The following is a 24,771-nucleotide window of genomic DNA, read 5'->3' on the forward strand; positions in this document are numbered from 1 at the left end:
GTTTTAGTTAGTGACTGCAACATGTTGAATGTGTTTACTCTCGCCCTAACGGTAAATGCTAGTGCTGCAATTTAAAGACCCTCTTTTCGTCTCAAATTAAACATAAACAATTTACAGGCGGCAATTTCCCTTGCAACATAATATCCACAATCACACACACACACGCACACATATGTATATAAACGAACACCTATGCAAAGGACGCTGTTGAGGGTTGCATTTTATTTTGTTAAAAATAATAACATTTATTTGCTTACTTTTATCTCACTATACACTGCTGGAAATATTGAACTGTTTCGATGGTTAAGCATTAAACCGGAAAAATCAACACAGATTCTGGACAATAATAAAAAAATGCCGCCAACAAATTCGGGTTTATTTGTTTGTTGAATATTTATGTACACATCTAACTTATTTTTTTGTTCACATTGTATGCACTTTTCAGTTAGTTTGTTAAGTATATTTTTTACGAGAGTTTCCGACAATTTTCAAGCGCTAAAAACAAAGAAACCGCGCTTGATGACAAAAACCGCGTCCGACTCGCGCAGTTTTTTGTTGTTTTGGCAGGCGCAGTGTGACCGCGAAAAAGTATACAAAAAATACCACGTGACTTTAAGAAAAATACTTTTTATACCATATTTAATTTTCGAATATACCACAACAAAATTGCTTGGCCATTTAAGGTATTCCTTATATTTTGTATACATATTATAAAATAAGTTGATTAATAACATGTTAACTAGTTGAATTTGCCAATGTGTTTATAACCCGAGCCTTATCGTAGTTACAGTTAATTTTTGGAGGTAAAAAATATCAAATATGCGACAAAACAAAGCTAGCCAATATATCGCGGTTAGTGATTAAATACATCAGAACATTTATGTCTATCTGATTTTATTGGAAAGTAAATTGGGAAAAGACTGCTAGAGGGGGATCGATAGTGTATTCGAATTTTTGTTTTACTATTATCGATGCTCTTCACTCAAAAGTCTGGCAGCGCGGAAAGCAGAGAGTCTTCTGTTGAAAAGGTGGCAATCATGCATTTGAAATTTAAATTTAAGTGGTTCATTTTCAAAAACGCTTAAAAACGTAAGTCAATCTCCTCTTGGATATATTTTTAGGTTTGTTTTGTCCAGCAACAAACGAAAACCTTATTAAAATATCCCAAATCAGTTTTAACTTAAATGTATGTAAAAACAACCTTTTTAAGCACTTATCCAGGCCCCAATTGCCACCCAGTATTTAAAAAAACAAATGTGGATTAAATTGTGCCTACAGGTCTTTGATTATGTATTTAGCACGACGATATAAATAGATCATTGCTTCGTTCGATAACAATTCTCGAAAAACACATTGGAGATAGAATTTGTTCCGTTGAGTGGGTAATTTGTGTAAATACTTTAACATTTAATTTAGTTGGGCTGAAGAGCCAACAATTTACGATAACATACGAAACGGTGTCCGCTAACAGGGCTGCAGACACTTGGGAACGGCTGCAATGTAGAATCAACTATTAACGATATTCAGTATTCGAGGGCTCAAGATTCAAGAATACGATATTTGGTGAAATCATAAGAAAATCGACTGGCGGGCAATATAAATAAGTTATGTATTTGTGCGTATTGTATGCGTCTGTAGATGATAAAATACTTTCGTATGTGCTGCTGTCATGGGCCTCCTCGTCTGGTCGTAGTCAGAAAACCATAAAACGGATCGGATGCGGTGCCAAAACAACTCAAAAAGCGAACACAGAGACAGATTCGAGGGTGCGGATAGGAGAACAGAGATGCTTCGATGCAGCGATGGAGGCGGTAAGCGGATGTGGGGAGTCCCCGCTTAGGCGACGGCGTCGGTCTCGCACTCCTCCTCCACGGTGATGTACATACCCTCCTCCTCGTAGGCCGAATCGTGCTTGGCCAGGATCCGCAGCAGGGGACGCAGGCGCAGCCACCACTGCTTCTTCGGGATGCGTTGGCTGGGAAAGATAGAGCGAAAATCCATTTAGTTTGGGTTTTATTTTTAAAAATATCCAAAAATATATTGGAATGGGAAATTAAATAAATATTCCAGAAAAAGACTAAGGTCTATGGAACATATTTTAAGGAAAACCAATAGTTTTAGGAACTGCATAAGATTAATTCCTTCTAAAACTACAAAATCTTAGAAATCCAATATTTAAAGAAAATGTATAAGCATTTTGGAAATGCCATTGGCTATTCAATAAAAACTCATCATAATGGTTCTACAACTTAAAAAGCATTGTTCTTATAAACTTTAAATAGCAAAGCATTAAAAACCTTCATGATCACTGATGTCTTGACCACAAATAGCTGGTTTAAAGTAATCTAAATCAGGTAGTTAAGTTAAGTTAAGAAATTAAGTTGGAACGATATGAAAAGTTTGAGGATTTCATTCACAAAATCTACTTCTCTTTTTCATTAAGAATACCCCATTTTCAGCAATGTTTGCACAATTGGCGAAGATTGTACTCTACTATACTCACTCGAAGTTGGTCTCGGCAATGAGCTCGACCAGCGGCGAGAAGCGGTACTGCCGCGACACGATTCCCAGCAGCGTGGCGGTTTCGGGGGCCTTGCAGTTGACCACTCCGTTGGCGTCCACATTGGCCTTGATCTGCGTGGCCAGCCAGTCGACGCACTTGGCGGCCATCTTGGTGCCCATGTTGCGGTCGAAGGGAGTGGGGGAGCCGCCCTGCTGCATGTGGCCGAGGATGTTCATCCGGCAGGTGAAGAGGCCCTTGCCCTCCTCCGAGTACAGACGGTAAATGAAGTCCGTGCTGTAGTTCTCGCTGGCCTTCTCGTTGCGCAGGATCAGACCGCGGGAGACGCCCTCGGCCATCTTGGAGGCCATGTGGTAGACATCCTGCTGCAGGTCCTTGATGGAGAATTTCTCCTCGTAGATGTAGGCGGCATCAGCTCCGCCGGCCAAACCGGCCAGGGTGGCCAAATAGCCGCAGTAGCCACCCATCGTCTCGATAACGAACACACGTCGCTTGGTGCCCTGGGCCGACTGCCGGATACGGTCGCAAATCTCCGTAATCTCATTCAAACCGGTGTCGCAGCCCAGCGAGAACTCGGTGCCGGGCACGTTGTTCGAGATCGTCGATGGGATGACCACGATCGGGATGCAGAACTGCGGATAGTTGTCCCGCTGATCGGCAATCTGTCCTGCGGCATGATAACTCTCGAAACCTCCGATGATCAGGAGACCCTGGATCTTGAACTCCTTGAGGCGAGCGGCGATCTCCTTGAACTTGCCCTCGGGCAAAGTGCGCTTGGTGCCCAAGTAGGCGCCACCCTGGCCAACCCATCCCGAGACATCGGACCTGGAAATGGTTTAAGATTAGAGTTGGTAAGTCAACCTTAAGGCATTAAACTCACCAGCCCAGCTCGCGGACATTTCCGGCAATGAGACCCTCGACACCGTCGTTGATTCCATACACAACATCGCCTCGGTAGATGGCATTTCGCACGAAACTGCGCACAGCGGCATTCATGCCGCAAGCTGGTGCTCCAATGTGCATCACAGCTAGACGGTAGCCCTCGATGCCCTTGCCATCGGCATCGAAGTTCTCCTTCGGGGGCTTCAAGCGTGTCAACATTTTGTACGTCTCCAGATTCCTCTCGAAGGAGCGACCGCGCAGCTTGACCGCATCCGCCCAGCGCTTCTCCTTCATGGCCTTGGCCACCGCCTGGGTGCGCTCCACGCACTCCATCAGCGGCACTCGAACGGCCTGGTTGCCATCCAGGGAGATGACCACTGGCACCGACTCCTTGGTGGCCTCCATCAGGGCCAAGGTGGCCTCAGCACCCATGCGACAGGCCTGGAAAAGGGGAAAAGGCATATATTTAAGATTATTTCATCAAGGGGATAAAATATATTTTTTATGAAATTTAAATTATGAAATATATGAATATATCTTAATAAATGGAAAACATATATTTAATATTATTTCATCAAGGGGATAAAATATATAGTTTATGAAATTTAAATTATGAAATATATGAATATGTATATCTAAATAAATGTTAAATATTCCGGTGTGTTGCGGAATTCTCTTCCAACAAAATTTAAACCTTTGGACATACATTTATCCATACAATTTCCCATTAAATTTGCTTGGAAAAAATGACAATCCATAATAAGAATTTATAATAAGATTTTAAAAGGCATTAATCTGCTTGCAAGCGACACAGCGACATTCCTTAAGAATGTGTAAATTCAAAGCTTATTCTCTTAAGATCCGAGCTACAAAGTCTGGCGTTAAAAAGTATGCTATAAAAAAATTTCTATCAAGGATGAAAATGATTGGCTTGAAATATTTGATAAAAAGGCATTAAAATGTATGCCCAAGACTTATAAGCCATAAATATATTAAAGCTTAATCTAATATTAATTTTGAGGAAAAATTTTGTTACTCTTTAACCCGTCTCTTTCCTAAAGTAAGGCAAATACTCACCAAAATACGATCGAAGGCGCTGGGATTGCCACCGCGCTGCACATGACCCAAAACGGTGATACGGGCATCGTGCTTCAAACGCTCGTCGATGACCTTCTTCACATCCTCGGCAGTGATGGGATGTCCTTCGCGATCCATGGCGCCCTCGGCCACGATCACGATGTTCAGGCGCTGACCAGCAGAGCGCTCCTGTTTTCGAATTAGGTAAGGTAATATAATTAATTAATATATATACAAAATAATGCGGTTGTGGATGATACAAAAACTACAACAGCACAAACAAATCATGAAGAAGCTTGATGTATGGACATCATTTCTACGATGTGTATTTTATGAATGCTTTGCCTTTTGATGTCTGAAGAATGTTGAACAAAATGTATGTCAGCGAGTTTATCAGTACAGTGCGTTTCGAGACGTAAAGTTTCTCTGTTAAACTTAGAAGTGCAGGCTTTATAAAAGAGTCTCATTTATGAAAATGAATTTATTTACATTGATTTGATGCTATGATGCATTGAAAATGCAATGAATAAGTTAATGGTTGAAGGGTTAACAGGCATAGTTCATGTCTAATGAAAATAAATTGAAGTGTATGAAACGCTTTAATAAATATCTTGAAAACAAGTTAATTATTCAGGTTTCATTTTGTTTCGAAACGCACTGAAGTTGAATAAATGTCTTGAAATGTGAAGAATAGACGCACAAGTCATAGTAAGTCGATAATTATAACATTTATGAAGATTTACAGATCGATTAAACGAAGATGAGTGTTAGTGGAGTTGGGAAAGTTAATAAGGGAACTCAATGACATCATGAGGAGTACATAAAACAGAGACCCAAATACCCAAACAAGTAAATCAAATAGATGTTAAAGCCGTTTATCGCCATTGAAATTTCGGCACACCAAAAGGGCCAAAACAAAGCAGTAGAAAATTTTGAAATTTGAACTTTGACAAAAGATTAACTAGATACTAATTGGATAGAGAAGGACTCTTGGCCTGACCTGCAGGAGCTTGGCACAGATCTCGTCCTGCCAATTGACCGACACCGGCTCCTCGGGTATGAACATAAAATCAGCCTCTGTGGCTATGGCTGCCGATATGGCTAAGTAACTAAAAAACAAAAGATTAAGTACAAAAATAAAGAATGTTTCACAAATGTTGGGGTTGATCATTAGGGGATTGGGAGTATCTGGGGTAAACTTAAGATTAGTTACAATATGATTTTGGTATGCTTGTACAGACAAAAACTGTGCGTAATTCATTCCATATCTCTGTTTGTTTTTAGAGAAACATTCGTGTGCAACAAGCGGAAAATAAGAAAAAGCTTTTGTGTGGCATGTGTCGCTCTCAATAGGTGTCTTTAAAAAAAAAAGTGTACTTAAAAGCACCAGTGTACTATTTAGGCATTGATATTGAAACTAAGCAACGACAACTGCACTGAAGTATAAAACTTTGGAATAATATTCTCGATAAGATAAGATAAGATCATTTAAATTTAGAGGTAACATCTTTAAATAATTGAACTTTATCGGTGCAGAAATATGAAATCTTAGTTGTATACATTCTATATTTAGGCATTTAGCAAAAAGATTCAATTGAATAGTTAATTTTATAAAACAAATTCTATAAGTGGAATTTCAAACATAATGCTTTAAAAAAATCAATATAAAAGAATTCTTTAGAATGTTTAAGTGTTCATAATTTGCAATTGATGTTTTAAATTTATTTTTGACAAATGCATTTTACTTTAAGAACTCCTTTAAAAATGACTATTTGAGAAAGTATTTTATATATCTTATAAAAAGTCAATGGACCATTTAATTAGAGAATATTTTCCTGATTTAACGATTTTTCGCAGTGCATGTGGAATGGAAAATAGAGCTGCATCTTGCCTGGGCCAGCTGGGAGCAGAGCCTGTCTGGCCAATCGACCTTGGGCGGCATTTCGGGAATGAATATGAAATCCGCTTCACACGCCAGTCCGCCCACAAGAGCTAAATAGCTGCAAAAATACATTACAAAATATTAGTCAAAAGGGGGAGAGGTTGGCAGGGAGGATGGGATGTGGACACCAAGATCGATCGAAGGGGTCACTGGCCAAAAAAAACAGAAATGTGCGAAATGAGCCGACATTCAACAGATTTCCGTTTGGGCTTGCCTGTTCCAACTTGAGGACAAGTCGATCGGGCCAATCTAGCGGCGGCGGCGACTCGGGCAGAAAGACGTAGTCTGCCTCGGAGATAATACCGGCTACCACCGGCAGATAGCTATAGATAGTCGGTACGGGCATTAGCTAGAATCCCAATTAATCACTGACACTTAGGCTAAGACAAAGGCACCCTCCCCCCACTTTGCTTGCAACCTTTCTGGGATGCAACTTACCCGCAATGACGACCCATGACCTCCATGATGAAGGTGCGCTGATGAGAGTAGGCGGTACTGGAAATGGCATCGATGGCCTCGATGATGCGATGCAGGGCCGTGTCCGTGCCGATGGTCATGTCCGTGCCACAGAAATCGTTGTCGATGGAGCCCACCTGTGAGTAACCCATAAGACCCATAAGAAAAGTTAACCAAGGAAAGGGATAAATATCATACCAATCCCACGATATGCAGCACATTGAACTTCTCCTGCTGCTCGGTGGTGATGGTCTTATTCTGCACCAACTCATCCAAAAGACTGGACCACTCCTGACGGAACAGATTGGCACCGGTGAGGGAGCCATCGCCTCCGATCACCACCAGATTGGTGATTCCACGTTGGATCAGGTTGTTGGCGGCCTTCAAGCGACCCTGACGCTCACGGAAGTCCTGGCAACGAGCGGAACCAATGATGGTGCCACCACGATGGATGATGGAAGAGACCGAGGCCCAGTTGGCCTCCTGGATGCAGTCGCCGCCATCGACCATGCCCTGATAACCCTCGCGGATGAAGTAGACCTAAGCGGAAATATGAAATTTTTGTAGATATTGTGTAAACCAGAAAAGTTATTTATTCATGGCGCATGACATCATCAACTCCATTAAACATGAATCATTTAAATTTGATAATAATTAAATTCACGAAAAAATATTAATAATAATTTTCACATAGCTTAAATTGTTTAAGAATTAATAGAAGAGTGAGAATTCATTATTTTTAGAGACTAGGTATTTAAAGTTCACCAAAAATGACAAAAGAACACCCCTTAATTTTTGTATTTTCTAAAACTAAGAAAAACCTTACTGATGATAAGTTCGCATTTTACATCATTTGATTATTAAGAATCTTTTTTACACCTTTAGAAACTAAAGTCCAACTGCTTGTCTGTCTACTGAAAAGTCAACAAAATAAAACAAACAATAATGATGCAAAAGCACATTAGATTATTTAGATTAGATTACTGGAGCCGCTGGAATTCCAAACAAAAAAATCCGTTTCAATACTTATTAAATATGTACATTTTATGTATATAGGATATAGCAAACAAATTGCCTTTTGTCACGTGTCATAAGTTTCACTTCTATTAACCCCCAACAAATTGAATTCAAATAAATGGATTTTAATCAATTTCAATGAAGCACAATTGAGCAATTATTTTGCATATTTTAGAGGGCAACAAACACCCAAAAAATTCCCTATAACATTTAAGAACTTATTTGAAAAGGAAAATAAATCGAAAAGAAACCAAGAGCGACAACAAAAAACGAAACAAATTAGCCGAAATAAATCGCATGTGAGTGGCCCGAAATAAACCCAATGTCAATGTGCATATATACATATATATTCTTGATTGTCGCACCGTAGAATTTCTTTTCGGACCGATTAGAGATTATCTAACTGGCTTAACAGAACCGATTGCCATGGTTCAATGGCTGCTGATAAGCAAATTACCAGGTGTTTTACGTAAATTTCTGGGTTCATGTGGGGTTGCGGGGGCGTGTAAAGTACTTGACAGAGGTCACCACTCACCTTGCAGCCCAAGTAGATGGCCATACGCACACAGGCGCGAACGGCAGCGTTCATGCCCTGGGAATCCCCGCCGCTGGTGAAGACCGCCAGTCCTTTGTCCTTCTGCGAGCCGCGGGCCAGGAATCGTTGGTTAATCTCGGAGTTCATTTTTCTATATTTTTTTTTTTGTCTTTCTCCCACTCAATTATCTGTATCTCGGATATCAAAGGAGATATATATCTCACAAGCACACACTATATAGGACTAGGAACTGTTATGCACTATTAAACGGGAAGGTATTTCCTATTTTCCCCTATTTTGAACTATATATTTTAACCACGCAGCTGGAGCTGGGTTATTATATCCAAAATGGGCTATAAATACTACTACTGCTCCTTTCCGTGGCTTTTCAGTTACTAGCGATATATGTTCGCAGGCGGTATTCACAAGTTTCGCTTTTGCTTTTGACGTTTCAAGGTGACCTTCAGGCCAGACGCATACACAACACACACACACGGTCACACGCACACAGTCACGGGCTGGCTGTAAGTGCGTACTGATGCAATGCTAACTTTGGGTGGTTTAATCCCCCCACGTTTCTTCCACCGCAAATTGTTAAATTTTTTCAGCTTTGTGTTAAAACTTGGATGGTATTATCCATGATACAATAACATAAGGTAGTCTCGTCGGCTGTCTAAACGTTCGGGTTTTGGTCAGTGCGTGTTCGTCTTTCGAAGGGAAAGGTTGTCTGCGGACGAATTTTTTAGGAAATTAACCCTTGAGCAACATGACATTTTGCAATGTGTGCCGCAAACACGTCGATGGCGTAAAGGCACCGAAATGTTTGGAAAAAAGAGCGCTGTGGGAGGAATCGCTGTGATACTTTTAAAATAACAAAGAATGTAAAAGAAACTTTAATAATCGCAACCGAAAATATTAGTATAAGTTTTTATGTCTAAACTTATACTAACATTTTCGGCTGCGATTATTAAAGGTTCGTTTACATTCTTTGCTATTTTAAGATTAGAATATATTTTAAAATTAAGAATCTCAACAAAAGACTCAGTATTCAGAGGCAAAAACAACGCCTAATTTCAAATTCAAAATTATTAAAAATTAAATTATAAAAAAAAATTAAACTCCTTTTATTATGAAAGGCAAAAAAAAACCCCCTGAACCATCTAAGGGTTAATCCACACATTCTATTGTCGCTCTGCTCGCACTTACTAAACAGTTGCCATTTCACTCGCACTCATTGTTTTAATAGTAGGGTTCCAAAATTTGCCGACGAGACTACCTTATGTTATTGTATCATGGTATTATCTGTTATGCACGGACTTTTCGCGATTGGCGACGAGCGGAAAATAGCGTTTAAGCAATTTGTTTACCTTCAGCCCACAACTGTTCAGCTGTTGATCAGCTGTTTGTCGATGGGCGAGTAAAAGCTTTCGCGAGCTTTCACCGTTGGGAATGGGGAAATTTTTGGAGCTGTCATCGGTGGGTGTGAGCGATACGAGATATCGAATGGGGGAACTTTGAATTTTTAACGTTTCTTTGGGGGTATTAATAGGGAAAGGATAAAAATAAGAAGTTACATGGATAAAAATAATAAACTCTTTATAACTACATATAATTAAAGCTAATATTATTGAAAGTAAGGAGAATAAATTTCCGTACCAATAATTCTTATGAGTACCTTACATTTAAGTGCTTGTTGAAAAATTTTGACCTAATTCTTTCACCATGAAGTTCGACCAAACTTTTGTATTTTAATCATTTTTTTTAAATAATTGTAGTAAATTAAGTATATATTTTTTATACTCTATCTAGTGTTGCATATTTTTTCGGGACTACTTTCGTTAAATTAAAAAAACTTACATAAGGCCTGACAGGGTGCACAAAATCAATAACGTCTTGCATAGTTCTCAAACACTTTCGTAGATCTTCAAGGGATTTACCACATTTCCGTTTTGACTCAGACTTATTCTTCTTTTTAACAGCATTAGCAGCTAGTTTTTCAGATTTCATAAAGTCATCGTGCTCTTTTGTCAAAAAATCTACTGGCCGGTGTCGACCACATCGTTGCCTTAGTGTATCTTCTTTTGTATTTTCTTTACCAGGGATATCGTCCTTTTGATTACCAGAATCACTGTGCGACTTTCTTAAATGCAGCTTAAAGTTATCATCGATATTGAAAAAAACCTTTCGTTTATGGCTGCGAGGGAATCTATTTAGGAGTTTGATTCATAAAGCCAACGATTTTAAAGTACTTACGGTTCAGAACTGCATTCTCGAGCACCAGAAATATATTCGAACTTTCTTATCCCCCTTTTTAGATTATACATATATAGGCTACATTTTCTGCTTAAACTAACATCCAGATGACTTCGTGTATATTGGTGATGGATCCTTGGTAATGTCAACTGGTGGGGAGGAAATCCTTGAATGCTTTTCGATTATTTCCGGTTCTTACCTTCCTGTTAAGAAAATTGTTTGGATTCCCTGGTACATATTTTATGGGTTGGTGTGGAAAATGAAAAGGGCGGCCTTCTGGTATTCTCCCATTAATTTCCAAAAAACTTAAAAAACGATTAATGTAATAATTTAGGTTTCAAATAGATACTTACAAAGGTTTAAATTTAGTTAAAACTCGAAATTTATTTGAATGCATGCCAAATTAAATTTTGCCTCCTAAATGTTGCACATTTTTATTTGTTTTCCAATTTTTGTAAATTTTTGCTTAATTTTTTGAAAAGTTGACATTTTTGCAAATGGAAACTTTGATCGAGAAGAAATTAAGAATACAAACGCATTTGGTTGGTTTTTTGTATTATTTATTTAATTTTTTGGTTTTTTTGTTGGTAATTAAGAAACTGTAATTTCAATAAACTTAAATATTCCACTCATACATCAATCTTTGCCTCTGTTATATGCATACAATTTACGCCTACACCCGGTATTTTTTATTTGGTTGTCATTTACTCTGTTTCATGAATGTATTGCAGTTTCACAATAATTTTATATTATATGTTTTGGGATTCGACTTATTAGCGTTGCGGCAAAAGTGTTTCTTTTATTTAAATATATATTTTTTTGTTTTATTTTTTTTTTATATTCCTCACATTCATAATATAGCGATAAATTCAATTGCGAAAATATACATTTACTTTTATCATACATACATATGTTCTGTATGTAACCGTTTTGTTGGACAATAATATATTTTCTTTCAATACACATGCAAAGTTTTCACGTATGTAAATTAAAAATTTGAATAGTTTTAGTTTAGTTTGCAATATTTATGTATTTTGATTCGATCTTCATTTAAATGTTTTATTTCATATTTCCAATGCTGATTTGCAGGTTGCAATTGTTATAAATTAAGAAGTCGAAAACTTTTTGAATGATAAAATTAACTTTAAAGAAACAATCGCCAGATTTTAGGAACAATTGAAGGCTGTTTCTTTGATGCGAAAACGTTTTTCTGGGCTTTCAAACTTCTAAGTTTGATTTCCCAAAAAAAAACGAAAACAATTGGAAACTTGTGCAGACATTGCGCACAATAAAACTCGTGCCTTCGCCATGTTGCACAATTGATAAAATGATTCGACTTCCGTTTCCGGTTAATTAGACATCGTTTGGAAATTCATTTGACAGATTGTTAGATATATGTATGTATTATATGAGTTATGCTTTTCACAATTGTTTATACCAAGAGAAAACAACAAAGAAATTGCAATTGTAGATTTAACCCTTTTGTTTTATGTAAGACATGTATAAAAAATAGCAATGAACAATTATATATTTTCTGTATTTTTCCGTTCTCTCCACGTTCCTTTAACAGATATGGTTCCTGATTCATGGGATTTGAACCGATTTCCGCACGTGCATTATAAATGCAGCCCTGTCTGTGTGTGTCTGTGTTTGCTTCTGTTTGTGTGTGTGGGGGAGGTTGAAAAACGAAAATTAAACGTAAATCGAATTTTAATGAAACAAAAAATGGGAAACTAGGTTTTTTTGGTTTTATTTGTTTAGAAAAAGAATTACAAATAATACATAAGTTTTTGTTTTTATTTTTGTTTTTCTCATTTGGTTCGCTTGGTTGTTGTTGTTGCTGTTTGTTTTTTTTGCAGTTGTTTCTGTTGCCATACGAAAATTAAATAATTAATTTAGACTCTTGCAAAAAACGTATAATAACCGATTATCTCATTTCATTTCTTGTGTATACAGTTAGGAATATTATTTATTTGTTTGTTTTGTAAGGAGGAAATCCACACGAGGCATCGCTAGGGCGAACAAAGTCGGAGCACCCAGAGTTTGGCCGTTTCGATCGGGGAAAAAAGACACACAATTATGAATTATCTGCTAGATTAATTTGATTCAAAAACCGGAAAAATCCTACCAAACTCCGAAATACAACGCATTTGCTTGGCCCATACCGTGATGCTGTATTTTTCTGTATTTCTTAAGCAGTTGCAGTTGAGCTACATTTGAGACAGATCGGCCGGCATCTGTTGTTCATACATTTAACTAATGTATATAGGGGATCTCTGTTGCAACACAGAGCCCGGCTAAAAACTAACCGTGACAATTGAGGGAACGACCTCAAATGCCGGCCCATCGGCCCCAAATGAACTGAAGCATCCTGCCCTCAATTCGTATGTAAATGTCTCAAATGTTTGCGCTTCCTGCCTGCCTGCTGCTCTCGCCTGGATTATCGTTTCATTTCAAATTGTTTTGCTTTGCTGGTTTTGCGTTTTATAATATTTGTTTCTCTTTGTTGTTTCTGTTTTTTGTTTGTTTGTATTACTGAATAATATTTGCATAGTCAAAAAGGAAACATTTGCTTAGTTGTTTGGTTAGTTGTCGCCGCCCTCCTGTGGCTCATCGCCGTCGCCTTGGGTGTCGGACGTCCAAAGGGTCAGGTTGTCCCTCAACAGCTGCATGATGAGTGTCGAGTCCTTGTAGGAGTCCTCGTTGAGTGTGTCCAGCTCGGCTATCGCATCATCGAACGCCTGGGTCGCCAATTAAAAATTCATTGATTAGTGTTTGTTCTCTAAAGTTTCAAGTCAAAGGAAATGTTTGGCAAGGCGAATGCAAGTTGGTAGAACGAAAGCATTTTCAAAGTGGCGTTAGGTTCGTCATACATTCATAATTGGCTTCACTAAACAAACTTCATCGAACTAAACTCGAAAGCAAAGTGTGTAAATCAAAATAATAACAACAAAAGAGTGTGTTTGACCTTAACTTAATAAAAAACGAATAGTGTTCACCAGCAAAGGCCGCAAGTAAGTTATTTCACAGGCAAAGTTTTTGGCATTTCTCATGCAGTTCGGGGGGAAAAGTGGGAGGCTTGATATACATGGCGTTTCAGAAAGTTTTAAATTTCAGTAGAGTTTTAAAAGTCTGTCCATGAAGAAATAGTTGTTAAACTTAGTTTTTTACTTGTTACTTAATACGAAAAGTAATAAGATACTTCTAAAAGTTTAACATTTTAATTGCAGTTAATTAAGAGATATAATAACTCTTGGACAGCTTCTAAAACGCCCTGGTGTTCAAGTGTTTATCTTTCATAGGGTTAAAGCTCATTAAGTTGGTATATTAGTTGCTGGATATCTTACTCAGTTTAGTCACAGAACAACAATAATTTGTATCTTTTCATTGGATGATTAGTATTTGTAAGCGAGTTGTTAAGTATACATAGAAGAGACATGTATAAGTTGAACTGAACCTGTTTAGCTAAGTGACAAGCCCTCGCTGGTGAATTGATAATTTCGTAATAGAAGACGGAAAAGTTGAGTGCAAGACCTAATCTGATTGGATGTGTGGGCTGCATTTTGGTTTTTGCAATATCGAACGCCTCCTGATAGGCTTTTTTCGAGTCCTCAACGACGGCTTAACGATTTACACATGATTCAGTTATGTAAAAAAGTAAGAAACAAATACCAAATGTTAGGAAAACCATTTTAAAAAACAGAAAAATTCTTAAATATCGATGGAGAGTGATTTTTGTGTGCCTTGCTCGCTTGCCATACATTTCGATTAATCGAGCCAAGTCTCAATATGTTATTAACCTGTTTAGCCAATTGGCAAGCTTTGTCTGGCGAGTTCAAAATCTCATAGTAGAAGACAGAGAAGTTAAGGGCCAGACCCAAACGGATGGGATGTGTTGGCTGCATTTTACCCTTGCTAATGTCAAATGCATCCTGGTAAGCGGTTTGCGAGTCATCGACAACGGCTGTGTTTGCAAGAATATTATGGTTTGGTTTATAAAGAGTTTTTGTTATTTCATAATACGGGTGTGTATCAATGGGATTTGGGTGTTTGTGATTGAGTGCTTCCCAAGATACTTACTGTTGCGTGCATCTCCGGTGGCAACCTCGGCTAAATACCTGTAGTAATCACCCTTCATCTTCAGGTAGAACACCTTGCTCTCGGGATTGCTGGCTTTTGGAATAAGGTATTTGTCCAGAAGTCCCTGCAAGCAAAGAAAATAAGAGCTTCAATTAATTTCAGATCAATTACGAACTTCTACCACAACAATTAACCAAATAAGCCGCCTGGTTTATTTGTAAACCTTGTTCTGTTACATTTTCCACTTAAAAATCCATCAAGCACGCGTTGAGTTTAATCCAATATAAGAACACCAATCAAAGGAAAATGAATAGGGGGGAAAACCCCAAGTTCAACCCTGGCAATGGTCTATTTTCTGATCCGTGTATGGCAATATAAATTCCATATACACACAAGCCAAAACCTCTGTGTGTGGGGAAAATGGAAAAATGTTCATTTTAAAAATAGATTTATTGATTGTAACAAATTTTATATTTCACTAGAGCAAGAAAGAAGAGCAGAAAACGGGGCCCACCCTCTGGAAAACCTCCCAAGCAATACCCTGGACAGCTGAGCTTGCCAAGGGCGGGGATGTATTTATATATATAAATATATACATATATATATATTTAGGCGGTTGACAGGACAGCCAGCTTCATCACAGTCAATTTAGATGAACACCCAAGTGAGTTGTGGGTATAAAAATAATTAGATGGACCAATTACAACCCCATAAATCTGTCAGAAAGAGACTTGCGCAGAATTGCAGACCAGCACTTACCAAAACTTCGTAGCAGATTTCCCTCAGCTCCTTCTCCACACGCTCTCTGTACTCACGGGCGAGCTGCTGTTTTCTAGCGGATGCTTCGGTTTTCTGCTCAATGGAGGAGATGACACGCCACGATGACCTGGTTTGGGCGTGTTAAACAAGCCGCAGAAAGGGAAGAAATACATACAGTTTAGCACTTGAACTCCATTCTATGAGGCAACATTAATCAAGCGGTGATTGATCGACTCACCTGCGGGCACCGACCACATTTTTGTAGGCAACGGAGAGCAGATTTCTTTCCTCATTTGAGAGCTCAACGCCAGTCTCTGTGACGGATTTCATGGCCTGGGCCATGTCATCGTAGCTGTATAGAGAAATATCCATTAGTAATTAAAAATACATATAATCTGGGTTGACAAAGAAATTAAAATCTTTAATGAGTGTCACAGCAAGGTTTTAAGGTAGCTTAAGATGAGCGAAAGGAAATTGGTTTTTAAAGTGAGATTTATTTTTAAAGCCTGGTTCAAAATTATTTATTATAACTGATTTACTAAAATACGTATTTTTCTAAACGATTTATTAAAAATCATAAACTTTATTTTATGAACTTTTAATTTTGAAGTTAATAGACGTATTTTTCAAATTGATGTATTAAAAAACCATTAACTGTATTTAAGAACTTTTAACTTTGAAGTCCCTTGCGATATGTGTGAAACATTCCCTTTATTGTAATAGGATTTACTTACCGTTCGGATTGCTCGGCCAGTTTAGCCTTCTGGACCAGCTCTTCCTTATCGACTGTCGACATTTTGTTGTTTGTTTTTTTTTTAGGTTACTTCACAAAACTAATAAAATACGCCACACAGTTCGATATGCCGCTCAAAAGTTGCTTACAATGGCTTTCTGTAATAAATTAGAACGTAAGCAAGAGCATTAGTTTGTTTTTTAGTGGAGGAGAAATGTAGGTGAGGCCACATCAAACCGTTATCTCAGCTAACGTTTCTTGGCAGTTTGCCTTATACAAACACCTGACTGACTAACAGACTTCTGTTGCGGATTACCAGTCTGAAATTCCACTGCCAGCAGTGGTTGCACAACATTTGGGGGCAATGTTAACTCTGCGAATTTTTATTAAGTGAGTTGCCATTCAATGGGTATATCAGAACTTTGTATTTTATGAGATTATATTGTCTGATAAATTTTTATCTCATAAATTAAAAATACGTGTTATCATTTCGAAATAAACCGTAATGCCCTATTGAAATTGTTGAGCTTTTATAAGGCGAATTTAAGTTCATGCTCTTAAAAACTTTTTTTATAATAACTTAAGACTTCACTTCAATTAGAGATTTATAAATTGGAAAATTTTGAAAATTTATCTAATAAATAAAGCCGGCTCCAGTCGTGTCCGATATACCCGCAATGCACTTTCGGAAAGTATTCCTGGGTATAATCGTACGAATTTAGTTTGTTGTCATGCTTCCGCTTGACGAAAGTGTTGAATTTAAAACGACGATGACTCATGGACTCGCAGCAGGTCTTTATTGACTAATCGCTGACGGAATGGCTAATTTAAAAAGGAAAAAACCAGCACTGGACATGGTCGCACGTGTGACAGCTATGCAACTATTTAAAGCTTAGTTTATGGTTTATGGAAGGTCGATGGTGGAGAGAGTATCTGGCTGAGAGATGTGAGAAATTCAACTTCGGCAACAGTGTTAAAAATAAACCATGAATAAAAAGAGAAGGAGAAATGGAGCAAAAGTCGGCTCGCCTTAATGCGTTAACGTGTTTTTGTGTGTGTGCCAAAGATAGATATTTATGTACGTGCATAAAGACGGTCTGTTTGTGTTCCCTGTACAGTGACGCACTCAATTATTTGCCCACTCAGTGAACTTCTATCGATTAAACGTGCAGTAATTATTCGACTACGAAAAAAACAAAAACCGACAGGAAAATATGCGACAGTCATTAATTCGCTCACACGTAATCCAATTAGAATTTTTGCGATAGGATCTATCCAAACTTTCGACGTAGGATCAATTTCCTGCTTGGCTTTTAGGAAGGGAAGTGAACGAAAATCGATTAATTTCCGCCCGACCTGGAGAAAGCTTGAAAGCAAGAACTGAACTGAGGGAGGAGGGTGAAAATCGGCGCGTGGAAATGCATATGGGCGTTGCTGGTATTTTTAGACAACTTGCGCTCTGGACAAAAAACATTTTGTTTGCCCGCCCGGCGGAAACCTCAAAAACCAAGCACAAGAATGCCAGCTAATGCAGCCAGTCAGCCAACTGATGATTGAAATGGAAAATCTCTGCTCGGCACACATTGGCGTCATAAAAGCACCACCAACCATCCCACAAATACCGCGTTCAATTGGATTTACAGTCCAGCTTGGCTAACGAAGACCGCAACATATGTTATGTCAAATAAAAAAGAACAAAAAACAAATTATTTTCTTTAATGTTAGATAAATAAAATCAAGATTTACAAAACCATATATACTAATGTTGATTTACTAATTATAATTGAAATATTTATATAAAACGGAGTTGTATTAGTCCTACCATTTTGTACTTCAATTAAAAAAAATAATTGGTGTCCCAGAAAGATGTATCTATTTTAACATCAAGACAAACTTTTTGAAGTTCAAGATTGGGCTTACATTGTTTTACAATAAGAGAGGTTTTCTTTGGGGGAACATCAATTAGAAGAGATACAAGTTTTGCAGATTCAAGAAGTAGTTATAAAATACGACGCAGATAAATGAAAACGAACTAATACAATTTTGTGTTTTATAAATGACCGTCTCTATTTGTATACCGATCGACCGCCAAATTGAAAAATCATTGACCCTTTGTCAAAACAAAAGGCGTCGGGAAGGGGCGTGGCGAGGGAGGGGGTGGGTGCGGCCTACCAACGCGTTTTTAGGTCAATTGACATGTTTTTCTGGCTGCTCGGCAAATGCCAAAACATTAAGCCAGGCGTAACGTAAATTAACGTAACACTCCCCTAAATGGGCACAAAAATGTTTAGTTTTTTTCGGATGAAAGAAAAAACTTGTTCCCAACCACGCAGATTGCTCATCTGCTTGAATGAATATATTAATAAAAGGGAAAAGATACAGGTGGGAGGTGGTGATTCGATTTTTTAGATACACCTTAGAGGAGGGAAAACCCATATGGCCCCGGCTAATTCCTGGGCTAGAAAACTCTGCAAAATCTATGGGTACTTTAAACTTTATCTGCGCCGGCCGACAGCATGCGCAGTAGCTCCAGAACCCCACAAACCCCGAAACCCAGACCGCGTTGATGTAGAAATTCCTCTACACTGTAGATACTCTACATGGGGCGAAAAAGTTACTAACTTTTATGGGGGCTCTGTGCGTATGCGTGTGCTTGTGCGTTCTGGGTGGTGGTGAGGTGATATGTGTGATGGTGTTGGTGGGGCCGCCAATCGTGTTTCCAAGTGCGGCGCTACAGAATTATAAAAATAATCGGGAGAAAGGGGGAGCCGAGAGAGAGAGGAGGAGAGCGGCGAGCGCTCAGAGAGAGGCCGAAATGTATCTACCACAGGCGGCCGCCAACTGTGTTGAGTTTGGCGAGAAAACCCACCTAACCGCGTGTCCCCATCCAAGTTGATATATATATATATAATATCTTGGCGTACTGTGTGTACATATAGCTGACTATATATGCGTATATATAGAAGTCGGCTATGTCCGCCGCCTACAACTTAACCGATGAACTGCTGATGATGATGAGAAATACGAAGCTACAAGCGAATCTCACCGCATCACATACATGCACCAATACTCGGGCAAATCGGGAATGTTCTTTTCTTTCTTTCTTTTTTTTTGCACAAATTCACACTTTTGACTTTTTGCGTAGAACTTTTTTTCGGCTTTGGATCGATGCCTGATGGAGATATTTCGACTTATCTGCGGTCCGAGTATAGATGCATGTAAGTGATTACTCATAGGCGGTTTTACACGTGTTTTTTCCTCGGATATTTTAGCAACTTTTCGTTTTATAATTTCATACACACACTGGCAGGCACACACACATAGATACAACACTCTGGGCCAGCAAAATTGTTACTTACATTCTCGATTAACTGAAACTGAAACGACAACGAACACTACCAACGAACGAATGAGAATGACGGACGGCAAAGGTTGCACACATTCGCCGCTGCCGCTGTATCTGTATCTGTGTTTCGCCTCTGCTCTCTCCGCACACATACATTGGCACATGCGCCGCCGCAAAAGAGAGGCAGCATATGGGAAAGGTGCAGGCGAGAGCGAGAGAGAGCAGTTCAGGGTTGCCAACCTGCCGTCGCAGTAATGTTGCCAGGTGTGCAGGTAAATCTTAAAAAGCAATCTTGCAGATACAATATACTAATTTACAACGCTCCAATAACATGTATATAAAAAGCTTCGACAAAAGCTAGCTTTTATTGTCAACTCTCCTGTTTTATCAGTTTATGAAGTAATAGTTTTTAGTTCGTTTCCAACCTGTTGAAACTTTTGAGCGCTTATCTAGCACCCAGATTACGCTTTTATCTTGACTTTATGGCCTCCGCAAGGAGGAAACTAATCGGGAGATGTATGCCACTGATAAGGGGGTGGCGGTAAATTGCCTTAATTCTAATTTGGATTTCATTGAATTCGTGCACTCACACATAAAAACGAGATATCAGCCCAACTTATGTTTTTTTCTAGTGGTGAGTAAGTGAGTTTTGAACTTTACGTTGTATTTCAAATTTAAGTTATATCTTGAAGAAACTAAAATTTTTTGTACCTTAACAAATAATTTAAAGATTGTTTTTTGCCGTGGGTTTTAGCTTTTTCCGTAACTCATAGTTATACATCCCAAGCCCAGGAAACTTTTTATCATTTATCATATTGAAATAAGAAAATTAAAATGGCATGTGTTAGTACCTCCTTTCTTAAAAATCAGCAAAATAAGATTGCGTTTATATTTAATAAATAAAATATATAAACGTTATTAAAAGCAATTTTTATGTAAAATAGAATCAACGAATTTTAACTTTTTTTTAAACTGTCCATTACATAGTTTATTGTAAAGCAACTCGTGCGTGACGCGACACAAACTTCGCTCACGCGCCCATCTCTACTTTTTACTACAGCTCACAAAGAACAAGACGGAGAAAATTACGTCATCGGCGTCCTATTTGCTTGCGGTAATGAAAAATTGCTACATCCATTTCCTTTTGCAATGAGTTTTTCGCAACGCGAACAGCACACGCAACGCAATATCGAACGCCCTATCAGCACCTGCCATCCAATTAGGAGGCCATTGAATCGATAAAAGTGCGTGGGCGCAGTTATTCGGGGAAAATTTTATCCGCCGACAATATGGCGGTCCCAAGCCGACACACGACGCACTAGGTGAAATTACTCACTGCGCCTGGATTTTCAAGCGATTTTTGAAGACAGGGCTATTCCTCGGGCTCACAACACTCGATTTTCGACTTGGTTTATTACCAGCGACCACTTATTAATTAGTTAATTCACCTCGTACGGGTCGGACCTGAAGGTTCTTCTTCTTCTTAACGCGCAGCTGTGTTGGAAAACGTCGGATTTCAGATATGGATGGGCCCACAGGAATTTTCCCACACGCGCGTTCGAAAATTCCGATACACGAGAGCCATATCGATAGTTAACTAGATGTATTAACCAGCTCTAACAGCCCGCACGTGTTTACTTGTTGTGTGGGATTTCATTTCTTGGTTTTACATTAGAAAACGTTGATTTTTAACAGATACAAAGATGCCGCGCTCCAAACGTGATAAGAAAGGTGAGAGCTTGGAAATTAATTTACCTCATTACCACTTGAAATACATTATAATTTCCATTCTTTAGTTTCTTTAACCAAAACCGACCGCAAGGGTCTGGCTTGGAAACAGCGAATCGTGGACGACATTCGCTTTTGTGTTGGCAAATATCCCAATATTTTCGTTTTCCAAGTCCAAAACATGAGAAATAGCCTGCTTAAAGATCTCAGGCAGGAGTGGAAAAAGAACTCTCGGTTTATCTTTGGCAAGAATCGCGTGATGCAGATCGGTTTGGGACGCACCAAAAGCGAGGAAGTGGAGTCGGATTTGCACAAGGTAAATTTTGATATAGAGATATAAAATATATTCCTAACTTATTACTTTACAAACAGCTATCCAAGCGTTTGACCGGCCAAGTGGGTCTGCTCTTCACGGATAAATCCAAGAAGGAAGTTCTGGAGTGGGCCGAAAATTACTGGGCTGTGGAGTATGCACGCAGCGGCTTTGTGGCCACGGAAACGGTTAACCTGTCAGCTGGTCCCTTGGAGGACTTTGCCCACTCCATGGAGCCGCATCTGCGATCACTGGGCCTGCCCACCAAGCTGGAGAAGGGAATCGTCACCCTGTATGGTGACTACACAGTCTGCGAGGAAGGCAAAGTACTGACGCCCGAGCAGGCGAGAATCCTCAAGCTGCTGGGCAAACCCATGGCTAAATTCCGGCTGACCATGAAGTGCTCGTGGACCAAAAGCGAGGGATTCCAGCTGCACGTCGAGGATGATGTGAACGATGAGGAACAGGCTGATAGCGCCATGGAAGAGGACGCAGAGGCTATGGAGGACAACGACGACGATGATGACGAAGAGGAGGACGATGAGTAAATTAGTTTTAGGCGTAGAATTAATTTTTTATGTATATATCAAGTACAGAAAATATATATACGTGTATTTTTACATTACTTTTATATTATCTTACGTTCAACACAGATAATACTTGATTAATTGTAGCTTAGACTAAAAACTAAGTAAACAAAACACTTAAAAAGCATTCCAGATATTGCAGCTAGTGACCAAAAGCCGTTGTACGAAGTCAAGAAAGGCACACTCCTCAGTTTGCGTCGTCCGAGAGGATGTAGAGCACCAGAGGACGTTCGTTCTCGCTATCATCCTCCAGAAGGTCGCTGCCATTCAGGGAGATATCCGGCGAGGCAGAGGCTTCCAGCTCCAAGGCACTCGTGGTGGCACTTAAAAAGAGTTCCAAAGGCATGGGTTGCCCAGAAACTTCTCGATTCGAAGGAGTTTCTGCCTCCAGTGCCACATCTTCCTCTTCCTCCTCGGCTATGTCCAAATGTTATTGATCCGTCGAATTTGGCTGAACTGAGCAGCCCGCCGCGATGTGGTCCATCACTTGCTGCTTCAATTGCGCGACATGGTCCTTGAGGTTCTTCACAATGCTCGCCAGATCGACGTTCTCGCCCTTGAGGATCTTAACGCGGTCCTCCAGTTTCGAGATGCGCTCCAGCTTGCGCTTGCGGCACTTGGAGGCGGCCACGCGGTTGCGCTGCCTCTTCCGCTCCAGCTTAATCTTCTCCTGGGATTCCATGTCGATGGGGCTGACGTTGGGCGAACCGGCTGGGTTGCCGGGTTCGTCCTTGATCACCGAGAAGCTCTCGGCCATGTTGGCGTAAAAGGTTCCTCCGCTGATGCCATTGGTCACCGCAGTCATGGCTGGAGCGGCTGGCATATTGTTGTTGGGAGTTGGATTGACGGCCGGCAAAGCCTGCGAGTTGGTGTGCAGAATCTGTAGAGCCTCCTCGAATCCCTTGCCGAAGGCTTCTTGCTCATCGGTGACGGGACCCGCCTTGGTGGGGAAAACCTTGCCGGGCTGGGGAGTCTGGATGAGGTTGTTCGACATCAGGATCTTCTCCAGATCGGGTGTATTCAGAGTCTTGGCCTGCAGATCCGGTGAGTTAATGACCAACGGCGCAAAGATCCGCTTGTTCTTGGCACCTTTGCTGTTCAGATCCAGGGAACCGGGACGCTTGTTGGGATTGGGGGTGGATGTGAGGCCCGGGGTTTGAAAGTCCAGCGACATGGGGGCTCCTTCTTCTCCAATGGGCTCTGTTTTCGGTACGATCTGCAAGGCAGTTGCTCCGGAACTGCCAGCATTCAGGTTGCTCAAATTCGCAGCAGCGGAAACGGGGGTTTTCATGTTTGCCCTGACAATGACGTCAAACTGATTTCAGCGAACGAGTGAGAGAAAAACAGAAAACAGTCTGATAAAAACTTGTTTCGCGATGAGTCATGCGAATAACTCGCGCTTCTTCTTACTCACCAGAGGGTGGGAACTTTGGGTCGCGAAATGTGATTAAAGCAAACTGTACTTTTGTGTTTGCTGGCTTGTGTTTCACCACTGTTTAATCTCTTGTTTAATCTGTCACTTCCGCTTGGTGTTTGCCTTACTTGGCTTAGTTTATTTATACAAATATTTATTACGCGCAGTTGTTTTTAGAGTGGCTGCTTTTTATTTGCGGTGGACATCAATCGATTGGTAAATGGTGTGGAGGCTAACTCCACTAAGTCAGGATGGTGTACACGCTAAGTATGTATTCGATTATTGCGGAGTGTGTATTAACTACAAGTTAAGAAATATTCATTAACTATCGATAATGGAGAATGTATATGTAGAGTGGAGTGCCCTCGTTTTTTTAAGCTTGGACTCAAACCATATTTTATAATTTGCTTATGACATGGGCAGCACTGGTTATTGCAGTTGAATAGCAATGACTTAACCCATTTGTGCATTTAACAATACTAAATTTTAAATTCAAATCTTTGCCGCCAATCATGAGAACAACAAAAACACAATAACACTTATTTGTAAATGAGATATTTATTTTTTAGATAATTGTTAAAAAGCACCAAGAAAAACGTGAAGCAAGAAAAATTACAGGCATTTCCCCGCTGCTCCAAAACTTCGTCAACCCAAATTAAAAACTTTCTATTTTAGGGATATCCCCGATATATTTATATTCGACATTTATGATAACTGTATAGCAATAAATATTTTCAAATACGGCTTGTTTTGTTTTGTTTTTCAAACTGTAGCATATACATCAAGTTCAAATATATATATTCGTTTATGTAAATACATTAATAATATTTTGATTTTGCAACCAAACGTCTTGCTGTTGTTCAGATTGGTATATGCTGCCCTAAAAGATTTATACATTTATTTATTAAACTCCTTGTATATTAATAATCACATCTATAGATTTGTTAGAGCTTTAAATATTTGTCTTAGTTATGTCCATTTATTGTAAGCACGTTGAAACACATTTATGTATATGTTCATCTGTAGACAAGTAATGCGGGGAGAGAGAAGTCTCTGATAGTTACTATATAGTTACTCTGGATGTGGGATTCGCAGAGATAGTTCCTCGGTGTAGGCTAAAATCGATAT

At 39.4% G+C, this 24,771-nt stretch overlaps 5 protein-coding genes across 13 annotated transcripts in view; 1 reads left to right on the plus strand and 4 right to left on the minus strand.

The window, feature by feature from the left end:
• LOC108040596 (neurogenic protein mastermind) overlaps positions 1 to 563 on the minus strand; it is a 72,944-nt gene extending 72,381 nt beyond the window's left edge. The window contains exon 1 of the mRNA XM_017118101.2: positions 258 to 563. The gene's annotated coding sequence lies outside the window, so the exon portion shown is untranslated. The remainder of the gene's footprint in view (positions 1 to 257) is intronic.
• A 698-nt stretch (positions 564 to 1,261) lies between these two features.
• Positions 1,262 to 11,080, minus strand: LOC108040650 (ATP-dependent 6-phosphofructokinase). Of its 5 annotated transcripts, none has more exons than XM_017118210.1 (12): positions 11,037 to 11,080; positions 10,883 to 10,988; positions 10,684 to 10,832; positions 10,288 to 10,624; positions 8,431 to 8,532; positions 7,077 to 7,418; positions 6,861 to 7,015; positions 5,481 to 5,589; positions 4,481 to 4,669; positions 3,402 to 3,844; positions 2,504 to 3,346; positions 1,262 to 1,975 (listed from the first exon to the last, which is right to left on the minus strand). In XM_017118210.1, the coding sequence occupies exons 1-12, from the start codon at positions 11,078 to 11,080 to the stop codon at positions 1,837 to 1,839; spliced, it is 2,958 nt and encodes a 985-aa protein (XP_016973699.1). In that variant the 3' UTR covers positions 1,262 to 1,836. The 5 variants fall into 5 exon arrangements, with proteins under 5 accessions (XP_016973699.1, XP_016973698.1, XP_016973700.1 ...); XM_017118209.1 differs by lacking the exon at positions 5,481 to 5,589 and adding an exon at positions 6,372 to 6,480; XM_017118211.1 differs by lacking the exon at positions 5,481 to 5,589 and adding an exon at positions 6,637 to 6,745.
• Positions 11,081 to 12,526: 1,446 nt separating this feature from the next.
• On the minus strand, positions 12,527 to 21,148 carry LOC108040618 (14-3-3 protein zeta). Of its 5 annotated transcripts, none has more exons than XM_017118151.2 (8): positions 21,050 to 21,148; positions 16,257 to 16,413; positions 15,761 to 15,874; positions 15,523 to 15,649; positions 14,764 to 14,887; positions 14,484 to 14,647; positions 14,141 to 14,269; positions 12,527 to 13,424 (listed from the first exon to the last, which is right to left on the minus strand). In XM_017118151.2, exons 2-8 carry the CDS (start codon positions 16,316 to 16,318, stop codon positions 13,269 to 13,271), a joined length of 876 nt encoding a protein of 291 aa, XP_016973640.1. In that variant the 5' UTR covers positions 16,319 to 16,413; positions 21,050 to 21,148; the 3' UTR covers positions 12,527 to 13,268. The 5 variants fall into 5 exon arrangements, with proteins under 5 accessions (XP_016973640.1, XP_016973641.1, XP_016973639.1 ...); XM_017118152.2 differs by having other exon boundaries at positions 20,938 to 21,050; XM_017118150.2 differs by lacking the exon at positions 21,050 to 21,148 and adding an exon at positions 19,615 to 19,720.
• A 50-nt stretch (positions 21,149 to 21,198) lies between these two features.
• On the plus strand, positions 21,199 to 22,267 carry LOC108040621 (mRNA turnover protein 4 homolog). Its single transcript, XM_017118156.1, has 3 exons — positions 21,199 to 21,332; positions 21,398 to 21,645; positions 21,702 to 22,267. Exons 1-3 carry the CDS (start codon positions 21,305 to 21,307, stop codon positions 22,188 to 22,190), a joined length of 765 nt encoding a protein of 254 aa, XP_016973645.1. The 5' UTR covers positions 21,199 to 21,304; the 3' UTR covers positions 22,191 to 22,267.
• Positions 22,210 to 23,841, minus strand: LOC108040619 (transcription factor AP-1). Its single transcript, XM_017118155.1, is given in 2 exon segments — positions 22,210 to 23,544; positions 23,644 to 23,841. A coding segment is annotated over 1 exon segment (1,104 nt). The 5' UTR covers positions 23,521 to 23,544; positions 23,644 to 23,841; the 3' UTR covers positions 22,210 to 22,416.
• Positions 23,842 to 24,771: the final 930 nt, after the last annotated feature.

This window comes from Drosophila rhopaloa, unplaced genomic scaffold, assembly GCF_018152115.1.
Source record: "Drosophila rhopaloa isolate 14029-0021.01 unplaced genomic scaffold, ASM1815211v1 contig_115, whole genome shotgun sequence".
Taxonomy (NCBI): domain Eukaryota; kingdom Metazoa; phylum Arthropoda; class Insecta; order Diptera; family Drosophilidae; genus Drosophila; species Drosophila rhopaloa.

Bases quoted from the DNA above. Each gene is read 5' to 3' on its own strand.
- LOC108040650 (XM_017118210.1), bottom strand. From the start codon at position 11,080: ATGCATTCAAATAAATTTCGAGTTTTAACTAAATTTAAACCTTT. The intron at 10,625-10,683 runs GTAAGTACTTTA...ATTCCCTCGCAG, and splicing joins CGAGAATGCAGTTCTGAACC to CCATAAACGAAAGGTTTTTT. The intron at 7,016-7,076 runs GTATGATATTTA...GGTTACTCACAG, and splicing joins TGCTGCATATCGTGGGATTG to GTGGGCTCCATCGACAACGA.
- LOC108040618 (XM_017118151.2), bottom strand. From the start codon at position 16,318: ATGTCGACAGTCGATAAGGAAGAGCTGGTCCAGAAGGCTAAACTGGCC. The intron at 14,270-14,483 runs GTTAATAACATA...GCCTATCAGGAG, and splicing joins CTTGCCAATTGGCTAAACAG to GCGTTCGATATTGCAAAAAC. The intron at 13,425-14,140 runs GTTCAGTTCAAC...TTGGCGACCCAG, and splicing joins CTTGTCACTTAGCTAAACAG to GCGTTCGATGATGCGATAGC.
- LOC108040621 (XM_017118156.1), top strand. From the start codon at position 21,305: ATGCCGCGCTCCAAACGTGATAAGAAAG. The intron at 21,333-21,397 runs GTGAGAGCTTGG...TCCATTCTTTAG, and splicing joins CTCCAAACGTGATAAGAAAG to TTTCTTTAACCAAAACCGAC. The intron at 21,646-21,701 runs GTAAATTTTGAT...CTTTACAAACAG, and splicing joins TGGAGTCGGATTTGCACAAG to CTATCCAAGCGTTTGACCGG.